The 21093-nt window shown below is 42.9% G+C and overlaps 1 protein-coding gene across 2 annotated transcripts; it reads left to right on the top strand.

Moving 5' to 3' along the window:
* The first annotated feature begins 10225 nt into the window (after nt 1-10225).
* LOC110980214 (uncharacterized) lies at nt 10226-19909 on the top strand. Of its 2 annotated transcripts, none has more exons than XM_087138747.1 (3): nt 10226-10462; nt 16927-17278; nt 17689-19909. In XM_087138747.1, the coding sequence occupies exons 1-3, from the start codon at nt 10372-10374 to the stop codon at nt 17993-17995; spliced, it is 750 nt and encodes a 249-aa protein (XP_086994873.1). In that variant the 5' UTR covers nt 10226-10371; the 3' UTR covers nt 17996-19909. The 2 variants fall into 2 exon arrangements, with proteins under 2 accessions (XP_086994873.1, XP_022092356.1); XM_022236664.2 differs by having other exon boundaries at nt 10231-10462; nt 17796-19909.
* The last annotated feature ends 1184 nt before the right edge of the window (nt 19910-21093 follow it).

The raw sequence follows: 21093 nt of genomic DNA, 5'->3' as shown, positions 1-21093 counted from the left end.
CCTTCAAGCGTTCTCTTAAGGGTGGTGTTTGTTTTGAATTCTGATAAGAAATAGTGAAAAACGCTTCATAGATCTGCATCAATATCGAATCAAACTTTGACATAACTCGATCATGGAAGAAAAAGTAGACCTGCATAATAATACGAAATAAACAATATGACCGTTTTGTGTGTGTGAATGCCATCATTCGATGATTCCCACAATTTATATTGTGAAAATGATGATGCCTGTTTGAAGGCGAAATGCATGTAAGACATGGTATGGTGAAATAAAAAATAAAAAGCCGATGAACATCTTAGCATGTATGTCACACCATTCTAGTTGTAGAGGTGTGTAGTGTAACCAGTACTTACCAGTACTTTTTATAATTTCGGAGAATAATTTGACAGTTTTGTGTCCTTATTTCAAGGTATTGAACACGAATATACATGCCACGGCGGAGGATTCGGGCAGTATTTTACACGGATCATACGGTGATCATGTTACTGACGTAGTCACGCAGAGTCTTCCGCTACATACACACGGGGTCGGGCCATTATGCCCCGCCCATTTTGTGTCCATTCATAAATTTGCTTTGCGCGACGGTCATTGCTCAGACAAGTTATGCACTCGGTGACCGTGACAAAAAGCCTGTTTTGTCAGATTTACACGTACCTTCGGCCTTGATTCCCACTAAGGCTGCAATGTAAGAAATGCAAACAGCAATTGATGGGGAGAAACATACCCCTGGGGGGCCTGACATGATTTTTCGTGGAAATCAGTCGGGGTCCGAAACCTCGCCGGAGTTACACCGGTCGTTTACCGGAGATCGAGAGAAAGCGATTCGCGTGAACCTGAGAATTGGCTGTCGTATACCCACTGAAAATCCAGAGGTGAACCAGAGAGTTCAACCTGTGCTAGGAGAAGTAGGTCAATGACAGTCCTGTGCCAGCCTGATAATGTTTCTCAAATATTTTTTTCCGAATGGCGAGTCCGGAGGAAGGAGATGCCACCTCCAGTTTCAAATAACTGTGCAAAGTGGACAAAAACAGATGTTTTAATTAACGCCGTTGCCTCAGCTTTAGTGTTTTCCATGCAGTCCTGTTTACCATTTGTGTATTAACTTAAAAATTAACGTTAATTCTAACGGTACAGGTGATTTTGCATGGCTAGCAAGCAGTGCATGAATTTAAATGTGTACGGGACGGGAAGTTAAAGCTGTGTCTCGTATCAACGTGAGATTAGAAGGAAGTCATGTCACACCCTTTTCTGTTGTTTTTCCTTTTCTTTCCCTTCTCTTCTGTGATTAATTACAGCCGAGATGTAACCAACACCTAAACACAACCATGGAACCTTACACTGCAAAAATCTGCATGATGATAAATTACAAACCCTGGCCCTGCCTACACACGATGTAACGTTAACTCCTCGTGCTTGAAATAGTAATTAGTATGGGCTTTAATCTGTCCTGAGTAGCATACCGAGACGGAATGCATAACTCTTGACACAGAGTTAATGAAAGAAGCCGGTACACAAACTGGCCTCTCTCGTCTACAGCGTGTCTGACCGTATCTGCTCCGAGCGGAACAAAGAGGGCGTGTTTTTGGTACTCATCGCACAGGCGCGCCGTGAGGCGCGCAAGTATAATGCGCGTTTGACGCGGAGCACGCTTAGTACGTGTAACTACATGTAATTTATTCTGGCATGCACGGTCTTTGCGTACACGCAGAACGCGCGCAAGAACCCGCTTGTAACCACCTGGCTTTCTATCGCCGATCGGGGGTGCACTTCAGCTCAGGGCGGATACGTCCGTCCACTCGACAAGTTTTGCCAAACGCACAGCGACCAGCAGCGTAAAGTAATTACTGAGATGCATTGATCTCTTTGGAGATCAATGCTGAAATGGCATCCCGCGCGCATGCAGGTGGTACGCGCGCATTACATTCCCCTCAATCTTCTCACTTGTCCAAGGGCGCGCGCAATGGACGCGCACGTGGCGTGGCAGTGGTAAAGCATTTGAATTCAGTCGTCAGTAAGGCAAAACATGATATGGAAAACGAAGTTCATTGTCTCTGGAGTTATTGTGGAATGCCGTGTCCCTTGTTGCGCCCCATCAGTCAACAGGGAACCAGTGCCGATGTCATCGCAGCAGATCACGCCATCCGAGAACCTTCCAACGTTGGCCCTGGAAGATCTACAGCCAAACCACGGCTCCAATCCGCGTCACTCAAGCAAACTGGTATCCCTGCTTTCCTTAAGTTCCAACGTGGTCAGAAGTTTAGGAAACCAGCCCCTAATCTGTCCTCACCTGCATGCCACAAACAAGCCCACGTGGTCACTGTTCTTTGGCGGTGTTTGTAAACATTGGCATTCCGTCCTCTTGTCGAATCGCCTGACTGTGACAGGTTGTTGTTCTCGAATCGCGAAACGAGGAGGTTTGGTTGACTCACCTTTCCACGAAATGTGCTGATAGCGGCGGTTTTTACTCTCCCTTTTCCCCTTGTTTCCCGTTCGGTTTTCTGTTGACTATTAACTTGGGTCTACGTGCGTGAAACTCTCTCAGCAAATTTTTCTAAATCAGCCAAATAAACCGAAAACTCTCCCCCGAAAAACAGACAAAAAAAAGTTAAGCCATTTCATGGCGACAGTGGCCTCCTCCTTTCAAAACGAAATCGAACATGTTTTTTGTTCACGAAAGGTTTTGCTTGTATTTTTTTTGGTAGGTTTCTCCTCCCTTACCGTCTGATCTTTGACGAAAAATGCATCTTTAGCTTGGAGCACATTCATTACTATAACCGTGAATTGAATTTTCCCAAGAGCTGTGACGTGGCTCACTTTGAAATTTTGCTAAGTGGAAGTGCTTACGTGCATTTCCAAGAAATGGTTTTGTTCGATTGCCAACATACATTCCAACATCACATGCTCTTAGAAATAGCAACACGAAACATTAATTAACGACTCCATTCAATATTACATTGCATATAGGACCCAAAGTTTGACCAATTTCTTGTAATTTAGGCTACATTTCGCTCTTTCACGCTTTACTGCTTCTACCTCCATGGTGCGATCCATCTATTTTTTTTCTTATTTAGGTTATTAAACCTTTCTGGCGAGTGTGTTCATGAAGGTTCACTGAAGCTTCCTCTCTCGGTGGTAAAGGACTTGGTCTGGAGTTCACCCTGTTATGAACCGACTTGACACTCGTCAAACGGTTCCTCCCAGAACTGCGGAAGCTGGATTTACGGACCCTCTTCAACGGATGTTTTCCTAGCCTTTAATCCGGATCAAGTTCGGGGCCAATAGAGTTTTGCCTGTTTGACGGATTATTGGTTTTAAGGAGCTGGTGACAGACGCCAATATAGCAGAGGTGTGAATGGGTTCCCTCGGGTACCGTCGAGATTTGGGGGTCAAGTTTTTCTTGTATGAATGAATTTAATTGCTTTTTCCCCGTACGCTGGCTCATCTGTGGCCGTTCGTGTCATCGGGTTCGGAAAGAGGGATATGCATGCAAGGCATTATAGTTGTGTGGGGGGGGGACGCAGCCTCAAGACCGGTTCATACTTCAAGCGAAAGTGAAGGGAATTGGACGTCGCAAACATTACTGGGAAATTCTTGAACTGCGTTCAACTTTTGAGAATTCGCAGCGGCTTTGACTTGAGGGAGAGTTCTCACATACAATTCAAGCCCAATTCTTCTACATACCCAAAGTTTCCTTGAGCTGTGGTATATCGGTCTTTATACTCATTAATTTCATTGGCACCTCACCCAGCTCCATTGGATGATCTGCCGTCTGACGGATTGAACCACTGAACGCGCAGGGCTGGCAATATCGTACGATTAACCGCAACTTCCTCGCAAGCCGGCCGGGGTCGTCCGATCCCGCCGGGGAAAACGGATGACTCGCTCGGCCGTGCAAACAAGCCTGTTCCGCCGTCCTCCGCTCGAACTTCCAAACCATGCGACGTAGCCGCGCTAGAGAGTTAAACAAAACACAGGCCCATATCAAGATTTATAATGTTGTTCGCTGCCGTCGTCTCCTATAAATCTCTCTTCAGATTGAACACAAAACCGGTGCGGACCGTTTGCCTCATATTTTATCACGAACAGGACTTCTGGTGTATCATGCACAACATGGGGATGTTCTTTTTAGAAATGAATTTTGTTATTTTTTGCGTAGTGTGCCTTATTTTGCATGCCTTTGCTCCTAGAGCAACTCACAGAGCATTCCCGTCTGCAGGCGAGATTCAGCGATTTAACTCGCCGCGGCGACTCGCCCTAAGAGATAGTATTTCTCCGCGGCGTGACAATAACTCTAATTTTTTTTTGCAGGTGGCCCTTATACCCTTTCGTACATAAGAGTCCGCATACCATGGCCATCTATTTTTCTTTCGACGCGTTGAAAAGCTCGAGTGTTCATGCGAACAGCATCGATAAATCACCCCTCAGCTCACTCCAATAGCAATCTGTAATACATACGGGCCTACAATGTAACTGCACGATAACCCATTTTTCAATCCTCAGTGGAATTCGAAGGTTATATTTAGATAATTTTTGTGATATCAGGCTGCAGGAAAGGTTGTGAAACTTTGGGAGTCACGAGGTTACGCCTGCAGAACGCCTGCTTTTGAAGAGCCGATTTTTCGTTTTTTTAGCCCGCGTGCCAGCGTGAGCCAGTTGTCAAAATCCCAACAGAAATATCATTACATATCTTGGGTTTCTCCGCCATTGTTCGGAACACCTGTTCCTATCATTGTTGGTAACGTGATCAACAGCTGTCCGTGGAGAGATTGAATTCTCACTATACCACAAAGAAACCATTGTTCTGAGCTGTGTACACCGAAAGCGACTTCGTCTCGAATAGGCTATCCTAAATATGTTTTCATTTGGGACGTGAGAAAAGACAAGCACTAAAAAAGAAGTAAATTGTAAAAAGATTACACGTGGAGTCGATGCACTTTCTCCTTTTTTATTTGAACAAAATATTTACAGCGGTGAAAGAACTGGTTTTGGTTCAACCGCGTCGTTCTTATTTAGTGAGCATGTTGATTTTAACTTAACAATTACCATACTGGTGACGCGTTGTTTGGATCCACGAAAGTCGTCACATGCACCTTTTTTCGAAATATAAAAGCCTTATTCTTAACCGCAAACGGAAATTGTTTGCGGTTGTAAATATGGTTCTCGATGTACTTTGAACAATGGAGAAACCTTTGAGTGACGTTGAACTTTCACCTCACGGTTGTCGATCAAAACAAACCTTCATTGTAACCATGGAGAGCGGAGACAGTATAAGAAAGGACAATTCTGGTTGGCTGATGATCGATAAGCTCTCGTTGCCAGGGACCTTGTGACGACAATACAACAATCAGTTTCCATCCGGTAAGCTTTGCATGCAGCCATTGCACCGACCTACTATTGGTCAAAAGTGACACTTCCTGCAAATCTCATGGCAGTATTGATTTGCAATTTTGGGTGGTTCTCACAATGGTATACATGTGTCTCGTTATATCTACATCATCTATTTGCGATTTATCTTGTCGACTTTCCTCGACTATATCCTGCTACCCAATTCGTTGTTGCTCTGAATTCCTGACCCGCACTTTCAGCCACATCTTGGGGACAGCAGAGTATATCCAAGGTTAATGTGTTGCATCTAGCAAGCGTCCGACTCGTCTGTTGCCAATAATCTTCCTGGTGATGAGTGAAAACCACATTTCCGAGAGCAAGTCAAAGAGTGTCTTAGCCATAGCAGAATTTCGTAAAGCGACTTCCTGGAGACGCTAGTGACTGAGTCTAGCCCATGAAAATCGAACGTAATGATCATTATTTAAAGACAACTGTCAGTGCTGATTGATACCAGTTCAAACGCGTTATACCACAATCCATAAGCTTGTGCCTGTCTTTAATATTTTGGAGGGAGGGCAGCTCGGGTTCGATACAAATTACAATCTTCTGTCTCAAGGACCTAGGCCTATATTATCTGCAAGAGCGCTAAAAATAAGCAAGCACCCAAAAGTCTATAAGACAGTTTCCTGTATACATTGTAAAACCCGAGAACGTTAGATGCGTTTATAAACTAAACACATCAGCATTTGAACACGCGGTGCGTTTAGACGTGAACGTATTTAACATAATTATGAGGTGTTTATCATTGGGGCATTAAACGCATGTTTATAGCAGTTAAAACATGAATTCCATTATCTTCTGCCAATACTCTTTAGTGCCGATGAATTCAAATCTCATGTTGTTAGTGTTTAATTAAAGCTGACATAATGTGTAATATATGGAGGCAGAGTGGATTATCACGTGGTTATCACACCTTTATACAATACATTCAGTTGTACCGCCGCGCCCAGCACGACTTGGCGCATGCGCTGTATTACACGCAGTGCATTAATACGCACTTCGATCTCTTTCTAGGTCCCCCGCACGTCTGCTGGTAGTTCTCAGTAAGTTGCAAATGACGTAGAGAAATCAAACTGATCAGCGTTGCATTTATTCGTTTCTTACACAGGTTTGTGCATGTAACGTGCTAAGATATTTCAGGATCTTGAATAGTTGATTCTGAAAAAATAAGGTTTGTCAACAGTATTTCAACCATTTTTGTTCCCGTGTTAATTCGAAGCAGTTGGCTTGTCACTCTTCACGTCCCTGCGTATGACTTCTGTCATCGTTACCCAGTAATGTGCAGCTGATAATCACTTCACACTTAATAAATGTCTCTAAGGGTATAAAATTGTTGCAGCCTGTACACACGTTTAGGCGTTTAAGTAACAAACACACAAACGGATTTAAAATTAAAAAGTGTTTGAAAACCTAACACATGCTAAACACACCTATATATTTAATCATAAACATACGTCGCGTTTATTAAATAGAATAGTGTGTTCAGCATATAAACATGTCGTGTGTGTTTGTTTATAAACATGCTAAAATGTTTAAAAAGTCTTATAGATTTGCGTTGAATTTTTGTTTAGAATTTGAACGCTTGGGTATTACATTGTACAACAAGGCCTGCCCGAGTAGTCTGTAGTCTCGAAGATCAACGTTTGCTCGGCTACTCTAGGCTTGAATCAGAAGGATGAACTGTTCATGAACTCCACACCCTTGAACTCTTATGGGAGCCCGCTTGTTTACCGCTCCAAAGGTGATGAGCTGAAAACATCTCGGAATGCACTGAGGAGAACGATGGTTGTAAATCATTGCCAGATTCACGATCGTATGATATAGATGTTAGTTCTTGCCCTTTTCATGATGAAGTGCTGTTGACGCTGGCTAGCTCTGCATTGAACTTGAAGGAAAAGTCAACTCCACTCAATATGCACGTTTTATTTATCACATAACCTTTTCTGTCGCGTACCTGGCAATCTATAAGACGTGATATCATTGGAGAAAGGCCTATATTCGTGAAGATTCCTTTTCCCAGAAAGTGGATTTCATGATACCGCCACTTTGACAGGCGCGTCACTGGGCCTTTCTCTGCGCTTGACTTTATTGCCGGATTCGGCGTCGACTCTCGCTTCGGATCTATTTGAGGCCTCATTAAAAAAGTAATGTTTGAATCACCAAACAGTATTTCCAGCATTTGGCTGATTATGTTGATGTGCCCACGCTCATGTTTAGCCGTGAGTCTCCACAGTCAGAGTCCTAACATCGGGTGAAACGACAAACGGAGGTGTCGCCGATGTTTGCGAAAAATGGCACACGGTCTTCACGAATAGCATAAAAGCGTTTGACCGCGGAAGCCCCAGCTCTGGTGAAGCACACCACTCTTTTAGCATAGTACACGGTGCTACTTTAGCGCAGCAGGTTTAGCGGTCCCAGACTGTCGTCAAAGGTTTCAGTTTAGTGCTATGTATGGTATTGTGACGTGCTTTTGCGGGCTCAGTATAGTAAGGAGGTTAATGTGACAGAAAATCCGACGGCCGATGTAATATCTGCTTTTATATTCGACCAAATCTCTGAGGACAATCACACAAGACATTGCTCACGTGGTTGGTTTCTCTGATCTCAGTATTTTGTTCGCGGGAGAGCGACATCGCCCCGTACCTCGCACATTTCGCGCTAGTTCTGCACCCGTTGAGTGGAGCGGTGTGACCCAGTTCGCGGCACGGTGTTCTCAGTCAGCCAGGGGCGCGACTTCAGGAATCTCCGCAGACACTCCACGTTAACTTGATCCCCGGGAAATATCCAATTACTTCTAGCCTTATTTTTTGTTAACAAGTGCGTCCTCGCACAAGCCGGCTGGGGTATGCTTGGAATTGTACGATCTCTTACAGAGATTCGGAAGGTTGTCTTGAAACCGAGTTTTAATCTCGATGGTCCCTGTCTGTCCTTGCACAGTGTAGGAAGCCGGACGGTCGGTAGTCATCGTTATTAGAGCTTTGTTTGCGAAGTGAGGTCAACTGTCATTTTGAAAGTGGCAAATATTTTGAAACTGACAGCATGGGAGGATACGCCAGTGAAAACACGTATCCAATATTTTGTTATTTTGGAATAAAAAACCTGACACCAAGTCTTGCCAAGAGAGTATTATGCTACAGCTCAATATCTGTTGTTCCCCCACAGACGATACGGAATGGCCCGGCCCACATTACCGTAAAAGAAACTATTCAGAGACAAATGTGAAACTTATAAGTAGAAATTTAATTGGTTCATGACGTTTCTTTATATATTTTAACTGGATGAATACGGGCAATTCACAATAGTGCGCAGTTTGCTACGCGTTGGCCAATCACAACGCGCGAAATCTGCCGACCATTTCCAAACGCGCATTGGGTCGAAAAATTTCGTGCATCGTGATTGGCCAACGCCTTGCAAATCTTGGAGAAGCACTATTGTGAATTGCCCGTATTGAAACAAAAGACCCCAGTGTAGCGTTTGAAGGTCACGCGAGCTGAGTAAGCTCCTTCAATAGAGTGTACTTTCTTGGAGCCTGTTATTTTGACCCCACGAATGAATCTAGTCTACATAGGCCCTATAGAGCTTGTGCTGAAATATCTGATTACAAAACGAGCAGTTCTTTTCCATTTTGGGTAAACAACCGGTTGGGTGGTATGCATGAACCGCCCTTGTTTTGGCAGATGGTTCTGCCTTTATCACAATGTAGCATAGCTCTACCCTTATCACAGCAGTGGTATTTCAAGTATTGAAAGCAGGTTTGTAGGGCAACAAAACTTTCAGAAAAAAAGGACGTCCAATATTCCATTTTGTGAGGAAAAATGCTGTTCTTTCTTTGAATTGAAATCCGTGTGAATTTGTGAGGGAAATAACCAAGCTCCGTTCAAACGGTAATGAATACACAGGGCTTCGTAAGAAATCGTAATCATTGCCATCTCTGATACACGAGTTTATAAGTTTAATATCATGAATCGTAATGCGCGGGGTGTTTGCGAGTTCTGTGTGTCTGTAAGCTTTCAACCAGCCCTGTTTGCTGTCAGCAAGGGGTTTGTCTGCACACCACCTCCACAGCCAGCTATACACATTGTATTTTGCGCATATGATTTCGCGTCAAAATTAGAATGAGCCAGTTTGGTATTCCAACAGCGCATGCCCAAAATGACGCGCGCCCAGGGTCATTCGGACGCGCGTGCGAGGTCTGCTCAATCAGCGCAGCCCCCTTCGTTGACTCTCGCCTGCTTTGTTCCCGAATTACCTTGCTTTTTGAAATACCGAAATGGCTCATTTTTTCGGATGTTTGCCTTTGATTGTGAAAAGTCCTTGCGTCAGCGACATTACTACAAATGAGACGGGCTTATTCTGTGACGTGTCGGCAATGTCGTACCCTACATTCCCTGACTTAGTCCGCAATCGAAATGTATAACCAGGGTATTGCATAACCTGAAGAGGAATATAAAGACCATATTCAACCATCTATGATTCAACATCAGAAAAACATCTTTGCCTCTTGCCAATCAAACTTGTAACCAGGTACGCAAACATTCCAGGCGTGCTTCGCACTCGACATAACAGCCGTCACAACTTTGGATCAAGATCTATGTTGACAGCAGCTGGTCAGAACGTGTACTGTAGTACACCGGACGAATACGCCCCCTTCCTGACATCATAAGGATAAACAAACCGATTTCTCCTATTGGACAAAGATCCCTCTCTCATTACGGACATAAATAAATCACGGTTATCCCATTGGCCCAGAGTGGCGAGCCTCCATCACTGGAGCGACGCTTCGATTGGTCAAGCTCATGATCCGTGATTCATACGTCATTGTGAACTTTGCGGATATAAACAAACTGCAGCCAGGTTTACGAGTAGAAAACAGCGTGCTTTAGAAATTTCAACTTTCGCGCTAACCATCATTAGTGTTTGAAATAGATTTTGGCACACGATTCTTGTTAGTGATATTCTGAATTTTTATTCACGAACATATACAAAATGAGAAGACCGTCCAGCCTGATTGTACTGTGCTTGATGTGTGCCGCTGCACTTCGAAGTTGTGTGGCCGTCAAATTCGAAACATTGCAAGGTAAGAAAATGATTTGGATCTGTTTGGTGATGTTTGCCGGACACATCTTTGGTTTCCATATTTCCGCTGCTTTCCATTCATTGTCTTCAAGTTCATCTGTTAAAATTGGTTGATTTTCAATCGCGTAAATTTGCCAAATCGTTACTTGTTCAATCCGGATTCTGTTTCAAAGTTAACGTTACTTATACGCCAAGAAATTTACCCACGTTTGACCTCACGTTTAATGTTCGATCTCCACATTTTAAACTGGAGTTTGCTATTAATATATAACAACATTGAAACTGCTGTGTGGCATTTTAAACCAGAAAAGAAAACGCTGATCTCTCAACGGATACGATCGAAAAAAATCCATCGCCGTTTAACCCGAGTGGCGTGATAAATTTTTTGTACGGTACCGCAATGTTACCCATTCAGAATTCTTTAACCCTGTGACCTGGCTCGTTAGATATACACTTGTCGCGTGACACTCTTGGTTATCGCATCATTACTCATCCCAATAGCATGCTGCTCACGTATTAATTTGCTTTTGATAGCAGTGATTTCCGAAATAACTCACCCTGATAAGATTAAAAAAATTGGGCTAATTTTTCGAAAAGTTTTTTCGATCACGAATTCATACCTTGTCATCGTAAAAAACATTGAGACTAAGGATTACATGACTTTTCACTTCATATATTTCTTAGACTCCGATAATGGTTAAACTGGAATTTGTTTACTTTTCTGAAAAATTAAACCACGTGCGTGGCGGTTCTGTAGAGTCTATGCCAGTTTAAGAAGCAATACTTTGGTTTCCAGGTACAATGTATTTGTGTAATGTACCAATGTATCACTCGAAAGTGAAACTGAAGAAATGAAAGTGAAATAACTTGAACAGACAGTCGAAACGAAGAATGTGACCATGGAGCATAGAATATGGAAATCCTTGAACATCAGTTAGATATAAGATACAAAAAATAGAAACGTGAACCCCTCAGCCTTGAGGAAAGCGTGCGTAACGTTTAGGGACAACATGAACGATCGCCCATGGACAAAGTTCTCTTAACCTCAGATATCAGAAGTTAAGAGCGGAAAAGCCCATAGCATGCATATTTAAACCTTCAGAGCTGTTTCCATGATCTGATAAAAACTGTATGCAGGCGGCACTAAATATCGCCCGTAAGCATTGTCGTACAGTTCGATATCAAGAAAAGTTCAGGTCAACTTGACCAATGGGCTCATGACTCGATGACTATACACTGTCGTATTGTATTGTTCTACCCATGTGGTCGGAAACGCGTTATCCAGACCTTGGGAACAAACTTTTCGATCAGTGACTTCTGTTTCCTTGCCCTGTAGTTTTTACTGATATTCCTTTCCACTTATCGGGAAAGCGGAACGAACAGTTATCTTGCATGTACTGGTATTATGAAATCAAGTTTCACTTGTGTATAAAATTGAAGGCCGTGGCACAGCGAGCTGAATCACAGTAGTAACCACAACAACAGGCAATCCATGAACGGGTGCACAGGCTATAAATTTCCGGGCAGCTCGCATAACAACGTGCCACCTCGGATGTCATTAAGTATTGTTCACCCCGTTTGTTTATAGTCAGCATTCCAGCGATATTTCAGTGTTGTTGTGGATCGTTCTCAACACCTGACCCAAAGTCTTCATATTGTTTGTTGACACAGCGTGATCGTCATGCTCAACCCCGCGTGTGGGCAATTTGTCAAACCCCAAAGATTGCTTGACAAAAAAAGATAGTGCTGTCGGAGTTAAAACTGTCAAAGTTCCATCATGTTAACATACTTCACCAAAAGGAAAAAAAAATTTAAACACAAATATTACAAAAGGAAAGAGCTGCTGGATGTTAGAGTTCAAAGGTGATCGCACTTTTGCTCTGTGTTTATTTTGAGCGCGATCGGTCGATGTGCGCGATCACCCGATCTTTGCGCAATCAGTCGATCTTATAGCGCGATCGCGCCTAACAGTATTTTATGCTTTGTAATGATGGCATTAAACCGCGAAATTCATTCAAAAGCATAATTTCAGTTACTCTGCACTTGCAGTATTTTGTGTCAGTTTTTATTAATCGGAATATTCACCATTGTGCATGCATAATACATATTGTCTCATAAGTCTTTATTTCCCAAAATATCACGAAATTGACAGTTTGTGAACCTTGAAGTTGAACCATGTAAATGAAAATCTAAGAAGCACATTTCCCCGATGTTTTGACATTAAACTTAAGACGCCGGTACACAGCAAGCATTATTTATCTTCCATCCATGCCCAAAGCAACAGCTGTAGAACAACTTGAAGCAATACGCGACATCTGAGAAAGCCAATTCCAACCCTGAGCTCATTCCCATAACCGGTTATTAACCAAACTCACCTGCCATCCGAAGCCCCTAGATCTCGACTTCCAAAACACATTTAAAAAAATGTGGCCGGGAAACAGCTGTTGGTAGTCAGCTGATGGTGATGTCACCCGTACGACCTGACACCTCCAAGCACCCCTGGGGCTCCCCAGGCAACCGTCATTACTCCCCCGTGGGCACACTCCTGACGTCCGCTCCGCTCATCAGGTTCATCTCTGCACGGGTTTCGCGTAATGAAACCCTGGGAATCAAAACGTCTGCTCAAACGCAGCGCCAAGACTTGTGTTCATGTGATGAACGGCCTCAGCTGTTTTGAGTGAAGGGTCTGACTTTCGAAGCGCTTTGGAGCCCGTGTCGGGGTTGACCCAGGCACGGATAGCCACCGGGGACTGCTGTTAAAGGTCAAGTTCAGTAGACTATTTCCTGATGCGAGCGCCAGCGATCAGCGCATACACGTCACGCGGGGTAATCGATACTTAGTGAAGCTCGGGTATCCAGCATGATTGCTCATAATTATGAGCTTTCCCCGAGGTAATGCTCAAGCCCCGAAGCAGTCTTCTTAAAGCTGATTTGTGTGCAAGCTGTACGTCATCAGGGAAAATCGTTTCCCTGTTCAGATCAGCGGTACTTTTAATCAGGGGGAAAAAACAGCTGGGGGATTTCATTTAATGTTCTGGATGATTTCATGCAGTGAAAATGCCATGGGGTTTTGAAATTAGATTGGTTTATTGATGTCAGGAGCTTGAAAGCACAGATGTCAATAGCTGCATCCTTATTTCACCACTGCATTTCCACATCATTCAACATCGTCAATCCTCTGTTGATCATTAATTCACCACGGACATCTCCGAGCGATTACAGCACATTCCCAATTTTCCTGTATAACTTCAAAAGAAGAGGTGTGTGACTTGGGTCGAAATAGGGAGGGGGTATATGTGTGGTGAAATAGGGGCGTTTCACAATAGTGCGCCTCCAAGAGTTTGCAACACGTTGGCCTATCACAATGTGCAAAATTTGTCGACCCAATGCGCATTTGGAAAGGGTCCACAAATTTCGCACGTTCTGATTGGCTAACGCGTTTCCAACTCTTGGAGGCGTACTATCGTGAATCAATCGTATTGCGCGCAGTGGATTTGATCAAAATTACTTCAAACCCTGTTTCTTTTTCCTTTTTAAAATTCTGAGCGGGTTTATTGGGCGCAATATAGAAATTGAAACGAGCAGGGGGTGTGACCATCCAACGTGTTCCTGGGACAGGGATCGTAACATTAACAGGGCCAACCTGGGCCAGGGATCCCCTAAAGAGCCAACCTGGGCCAGGGATCCCCTAAAGAGCCAACCTGGGTATGGGATCCCAAAAGAGCCCAAGCATGAGGTCACCCGCATCCAAAAAGAAAGCAAGTTCGCAAAGTCTCCCCTGGAACGACGTTATGACAGAAACATGTGGCCCGTGGGTTCCATGGTGTTGTTTTGGCAACATGTTTGGCCTCGATGGGTCAAAACAGCTGGCGTGAAATCTGTGGATTGTCACCCAAACGTGAGCCTAGTCACACAAATTGACCACAAAGTGGATAGAAGGGATGATCTTCCTGCCACTCAGTCCAACAAGTCTTCAACATGATTGGATGTGGCAGGGTCTTGTAGCGCTAAGTTATTAGCCGTATGATTTGTCTGCGGAGATAGCTAAATGTGGGGAAATAACTCTGCCGGCTAGACGTTTATCATGGGTCTCTCTTCAAAGCTTTGGCTTCGTTTTTTTGGCTACATCTTTGTGTCTACAGTTTTTGAAATAAACAAAGTGGAGGAATGATTTAAGCTTCCCGCAATCGAGTTCATCGTCGTCATACACTAGTCTGTGGTGGTCCTGAAGGGACATATCAAAGATACAATTCTCTAGATTACTGTGCATACATGTATACTATCCTTTCCTTTTGACTTTTATGAACAAAATTTAGACTTTAGGAAAATTGCTGTGTTGTAAAGCACAAATTATGAGAGGAAAATACAGTTGTGTTATGAAAAAAATTATCGAGTTAATAAAATTTGTGATGTAAAAGTCTTCAGTGTGTTCGCAGGGCCACCATACATCACAACTGAAATTCACATTTTCAGGGGATTATCTAGACAGCATTTATCCATTTACACAAGCCTAGGCCTATAGAGATTTGTAAGAAATTTAGGCCGGGCAGTTGTTCGCTGATGTTTGATACCCACTCTAGGTCACGTGACTAATAGCGGGTGCAGTTGGTCTATGCAAATGTCAATCCTTGATTTGTATCCTTTACACACACGGAATATTCCTTGGCACACATTAGCACACTGAAGAACACATGCTAGAGAAATGTGAATTCATTATTGTCAAAAGTGGAGCTACTAGCACTGAGAAGTATAACACTCGACGACCATAAATTTCGTTCTCAAAAGATCAGTTTATGCACTGGCTAGGGTAAATAGGAAACCTGTCATGACAAAATGCAGGTGTTTAAATTTCAACAAACTGTGACCATGGAGGTGTGACGTTTGAAAAATTGATAACTGTGGAGAGAGAAATTGTCAGACAACTTCAAGCATGGTTTTTGAGTGATGGGTCGCAGGTAACCTGTTAGCAGGTAAATATAGCAGACATTACCCCCCCTTCTTGTCTTTTCTTTCTTAGACATACATATGAATTAACGTTATATGTGACTGTTCACAGTGTGTTTAATCTTTTCTTGGTAAACCACACCATGCAAGTCGAAATTCAAAATGGTATGAGTGTATTTTCCACAAATTTTCAAAATTTTGGAATTTCTGAAATTATTCCTGTTGTTGCACTGTTCTGATTATCAATCTACCAGAAAATGCTTTAAACTTGGTAGATTTTATATTTGTCTCACTTTTTGGGGGTAGGAGAACAAAGCTTTGGCGCCATACTGTAGCCATCCCAAGTAGCATTCTGTGAAGCGTCAACAATTTTTGGCCTACGTGCCATGTTCCACACAGCATGTATTTCTATCACCGTGTGTTACCATTCGGATATCTGTCCACTTAATTAAGAGCTGTATGAGAACAGGAAGCTTAAGAAAGGTCACAAGACTATCTTGAGAGCCCCTCGCCGACCGCAGTGAAAATGTCACAGCCACAAGCTCAGGGAAGTGGCTTATAGATCAACCCATTCCAAAAGTGAGCATTGCAGCCAATAGGCCCAAGTTTGTCTTTGTCAGACACAGAGGTGTGATGACGTAACCTCTCTAAAGTCTCCCGTGTGAGACGTGGTGCACTCACCAATCCATTCAAGATGGTTTATTTGTAGAGCCTTGACTGGGCTAAAGTTCATTCCACCATCATCATCATATCACAAATGTTGTTGTTTGTGAATTTTAGGAGCAATATCTACTCAGAGTGGAATTTTCTGTCAATAAATTAATCATTGCAGTGTCATTGGCAAATATTTAAAGATGCACTCAAGCTTACATGCAAATAGCAAAGATGTTTTGAAAACCTTTGGCCAGAGTGACATAACTGGTAGAATAGGATTGAAGGAGCATATGTAATGTAACAGTATGTTACACGATGCATAAAAAACTGCCACACTCTGTATTGTGGTGTAATAAAAGGAGATGACAATCGTGCAGCCCACTGCTTCACACCATACAGCGTTATATACCTCTTTGTTTCACACTTATCACTCACTGATAATAATGCAGAGGCGTTTTTTTTCACACACTACTTCATTGACATCTTTTTCTTTGCATGAGCAGGGATTGGAGGCACAGGTATTTTGGTGTTGCTTAAAGGAAACATGAAAGTGCTATGAAATACCAACTGAACCAGTTCGGTCTTCCAATTGCACATGCCCAAAATGAAGTGCGTTTTAGGTCATTCAAAAACAGCAATACACTTGTGCAAGGTCTGCCCAATCAGCACAGCTGTATACATGAAATTTTTGAATGACCTTGTCCCATTGAAATATTGACCTGGCTCACAAGTCACAGTTACACTGTGATGCATCTTTATTTACTTGTGAACAGATTCCATGTATCACTGAAAGTTGTTACATCTCTCCTTCATCACTGAGTTGTTTATGATTTGCTGAGTTGATCATTTGTAACTGTGCCCTTGCAGAGTTACTGGGCTACCACGAGCAACAGCAGAACCCCGACTATGAAACGACTGATGAGATGGTGGAGGAGGAGTTTCTCTCCTCGGTAACCACCCCAGCCATGGTAACCCATGAGTCACCTGATGTGCTGCCCCAGGGCCACCATCACTCTCATCTGGTGGAGGAGGGGAGCGGACTGGAGTTTGACGAGACTGCTGTGCTCACTACGACTCCGGCAGCCACTACGGCATTGGTACAGGAGACACAGGAGCCAACCACGACACGAAGAATAACAACCTGCTGTCGGCTCGGAGAGGAAGCAGGCAGAAAGAGACATCACTGTAACCCGGACAACTACTTGCCGAGGCTGTTAAGGTATGTTGGATTGGCTCTCGATGTTGGCTACCCCTCGTCGGCCACTTAGCCTATACTGCAGTAGCTTGGCACATTCGGTCAACATGGTGTAATCATCAAGTCAGTAGAGCTTTGGCATCACATGGACATCCTGTGGGGTATTTTGGACAGCCAATCTTGTAATGCAAATACTTGTCAGATAAATCTTTAACTCTAGCAACTCAGACACCCTGATGTGTGAATTCTAGGGCAGAAGTGGACACCCAATTCCACGTGCTGATTAAAATCTTCAACACGGTGCCCCTGGGCACACCCTTTTATTGCATGCAATATTCTTTAACCCTATACCCAATTTCACTACTCTAGGAAATATCAAATACATTTACGTACGGCTAATCTTCATCCACAACCCTTTTTCCCTCACATCCCAGTCTAGCAGTTCTTTGGCTCCCAGTTCGACAGGCTTGGCCCTTACTCTTCAGGGGCAATTCCACCACTGCACTTCACCCTTCCATTTTTCCGTGCTCCTCCCACACAGAGACCAGCAACGAGGACACAACTTCAAGCAGACCAACAAACACCCCAGCAAGAGCAGGACCCAATTCGACAAGTGTGTCTCGGGTGTCATCAGGAGACTGTCGGATGAGTTCCGAACGTGCTGCGAAGAGGCCTACAAGAGGATGTGGCAGACAGAAAGAGGGGAGGATGTTCACCAAGGCGATAGGACACATCTTTTAGAGATCCCATTCTAAGAACAGTGGCACTTGAGGCCAGAAGCCTCGAAGCGTACACATTTCTGTGTCCAATATTGTATTGCCATGTTGCTGGCAAGTGGAATATCTCTCGTCTTGCTCAGCATGAATGGAGCACATGTCAGTTTTCTTCCTCCCGTGAAACAGAAATAGCCATACTTTAAAATTTGTCCTTCACCCCACCAAAATGTTGGTATTTGGTGTGACCATCTTCAAAACAACTTGCAGGTTAGGGTCAAGCGTGAGATTCCCAATTGATCACTAATTTCCATATATGTCAACATACATGTAGTTGCCCAAATGAAGATGATTTTTCGGATGCCTCTTGAGCAATCAGTGAAACATTTTCAATATTTGTTATCATTGGGTTAATTTGGAATGAACTTTTGTGAAAATGGTTGGATTTCTTCTCTTTCATGTTATGCTTGCTCTTTCAGTAACCTACTAACAGTTGCCCTCGAGTGCTCTTCTGCAGGTGCAGCTCTGCACTAGTACAGTTTCCTGATAAATTTGACCACTTTCCCAGCCCACAAGTTGGACCCCCATCAACAGCGGCACCAGAGCAATGATGTTTTGCCAATCAGTATTTCATTTCATATATTTCAAAGTCCTTTTTCTCCCATTGCCATAACAAATTTTGTGTCATCAAGGAAGGAACCCCTGAACAACTGCATTGTATTTCAAGTAAAGTTATTGACTGAAAAACCCAACAGAAGAAGAAACTGACACATTGCTATAAGAGTGGGGTTGCCATGGTTACAAGCCGCATGTTGATCTTCCCACACATGGGAGAGCAATTTTTTGATGAAATAGTTGCAGTTTTTTCAGCATTATAACAGGAATATGAATTTTCTTATCCGGCATGTCGGGTAGAGAGAAGGACACACCAAAACCACAAAATGTAGACACACTAAAAAAATCTACTTAACTCTCTTGGAATGTATAGGAAAATATCAACCATACTACTAATCAAAGATTGATAATGATCGTCCTACGAATGTTTCAAATAAATACCGTTTCAAATACTTGTTTATGTAAGCACACCAAAGTATATTTATATTAGAAGTATATTTTTCTTTCATTTGAATATATATTTGATATTGTACATAAACTCAGTTGATGTTAATCATGCATTTTGTTATTTTGTGAATATAAAAACGGTGATATTTCTTTTTTGAAAAAAGAAGTGTCCGGGGGGAAATGACGTAATTCCAAAATATATTCCAAATCTTTATTTCTGCCTCTTATCAAGGCGTGAAGAACAGCAAATTTAACGTGAAATTTGTTTACCGCATTGAAAAATTAGAGATTTTTAAATTTGATTGTAAAATTAAGATGATTTGACCACTTCACCTTACTTGTATGGACCTGAAGTTTCCCCATTTTTCAAAGTTGGTTTTTATTGCATTTCCTTGCCTCTGAGAAAAACACATCCATTAACATGATAACAAGATTAATTTCCCCATAAGATTATCAAACATGAGGACTGTACGAGATTATCTGCTTCTCCGAATCTGCTTAGCCACCAGATCAAATAGGCCAGGAATATGAGGGGGGAGGCTAGTTATCATGGTATGATGCATACATCCCGGTTCAGTGATTTGTTTGAGTTGATGACAGCTGTTACTAAATATACCAAGCAAGGGAGGTATCATTACACGTGCCTCATAGCTGTAGAGGTATTGTAATACTTAAAAGTGTTAAGAGGTATTAAGTGTATAAAACTTTGGGATTGTAAGTTGGCTATTACAAAATAAGAGATTACTAGCCACTGTATGCAAGGATTTCATTGTAAATAGTCGGAGGTAATGTTGCAGCAATGTACAAATTGTAAAAAGTCCTGTCAATGTAAGACAAACAGTTGTGGTCTCTAATTATGAATTGTTCACTAACTGTGGGGGGGGAATGGAAAATAGAAGTCAATATGAGAGATTCTGAAATCAACTACATTTTCACGGTGTGAAGGGAAGTGTTTTAGCAGACCCCGCTCTTCCTGCCAGGAGTATTTCTCATCATTAGTCACAGATTTCCTAAGTGTGTTGACACAAATTGTTAAACCCAACATCTAGCTCCCTCCCCCACATAATCACTGTGGTGCTGGGAACGTTGTTAACTTCAAAATCAATAAATCTATTTCGACAATTCATGTGACCGAATAGTTTTGGATCCCCTCCCCTACATCTAGTGACGGGGAGGGGGGGACGTGTGCATGATGCATGAGCAAGGGTGGAAATGTTCTTGAGTCATTCTTATTCAATTGCCACATCCACCATCCATGTTGTTATTCCTGTGGGTTTACAGTATCCCCCCAAAGACTTGGTTATAATTAGCATAGTATCCTCACAAGGCTTTCTGTCAAGGCAGGGTATTCTTGTTACTGTGTTTTTGTTTGGCATGTGGTATTAAGTCAGAGTGGCATGGGGGATTAGGGCTTTGCCTAAGGCCCACTCCCCCTCTAGGATTGAGTCTGAAGGTTGAATCATCCTCCAGTGGATAGAGTGCGAGCATAATTCTAGTAGACTAGATAGGTTTGCGGTAGCACCATGGATATATCCCATTTTTGAGTATGTGGGGTTCTGAATAGAACCGGTGGTACCACCGGTTCTTTTCCGTTACAACCAGTTCTTATCAGAACCCCTCGTACTCAAAAAGAGATACATCCATGGTGCTACCGCAAACCTATCTAGTTTACTTTCTAGGGCCAACATGAAAAGCTTCAACTCTCATCAAACATAATTCTGTTCTCTCCGTAAGGCTTTGACTGGCTAAGTAAGAAACTCAAGGATGAGCTCTCTCTAAAACGTGGCCTACAAAATCCCCAAAAAGAATTTGCTGAAGAAAATTCCTGCCGACGCTTGTGAAAGCAGACCATGTTTGTTGTCGTTTAGAGTGCACGGTATGCAGAGGTTGTGTACGGGGGGACGAAGAACACCTTTTGACTGGAATTATGTCCAGATGTCTCCTTGCCGCTAATCACTTTATATTGCAACCTCCTCCAAAATGGCAAATGGTGTTAGGCTTCACTGAACAATGTAGTGCATCTGTGTCCCATACACTACAAGGCATTCTCAGCTTGTGATGATG

The sequence above is a fragment of the Acanthaster planci genome, linkage group LG07, assembly GCF_054643075.1.
Source record: "Acanthaster planci isolate LZ-2023a linkage group LG07, COTS_SCS, whole genome shotgun sequence".
NCBI lineage: Eukaryota > Metazoa > Echinodermata > Asteroidea > Valvatida > Acanthasteridae > Acanthaster > Acanthaster planci.
The sequence above is the reverse complement of the archived record's forward strand: the minus strand, read 5'-3'. Positions and strand labels throughout refer to the sequence as shown.

Coding starts and splice junctions, on each gene's coding strand:
- LOC110980214 (XM_087138747.1), top strand. CDS start 10,372: ATGAGAAGACCGTCCAGCCTGATTGTACTGTGCTTGATGTGTGCCGCT. Junction 10,463..16,926: donor CAAATTCGAAACATTGCAAG/GTAAGAAAATGA, acceptor GTGCCCTTGCAG/AGTTACTGGGCTACCACGAG. Junction 17,279..17,688: donor TACTTGCCGAGGCTGTTAAG/GTATGTTGGATT, acceptor CTCACATCCCAG/TCTAGCAGTTCTTTGGCTCC.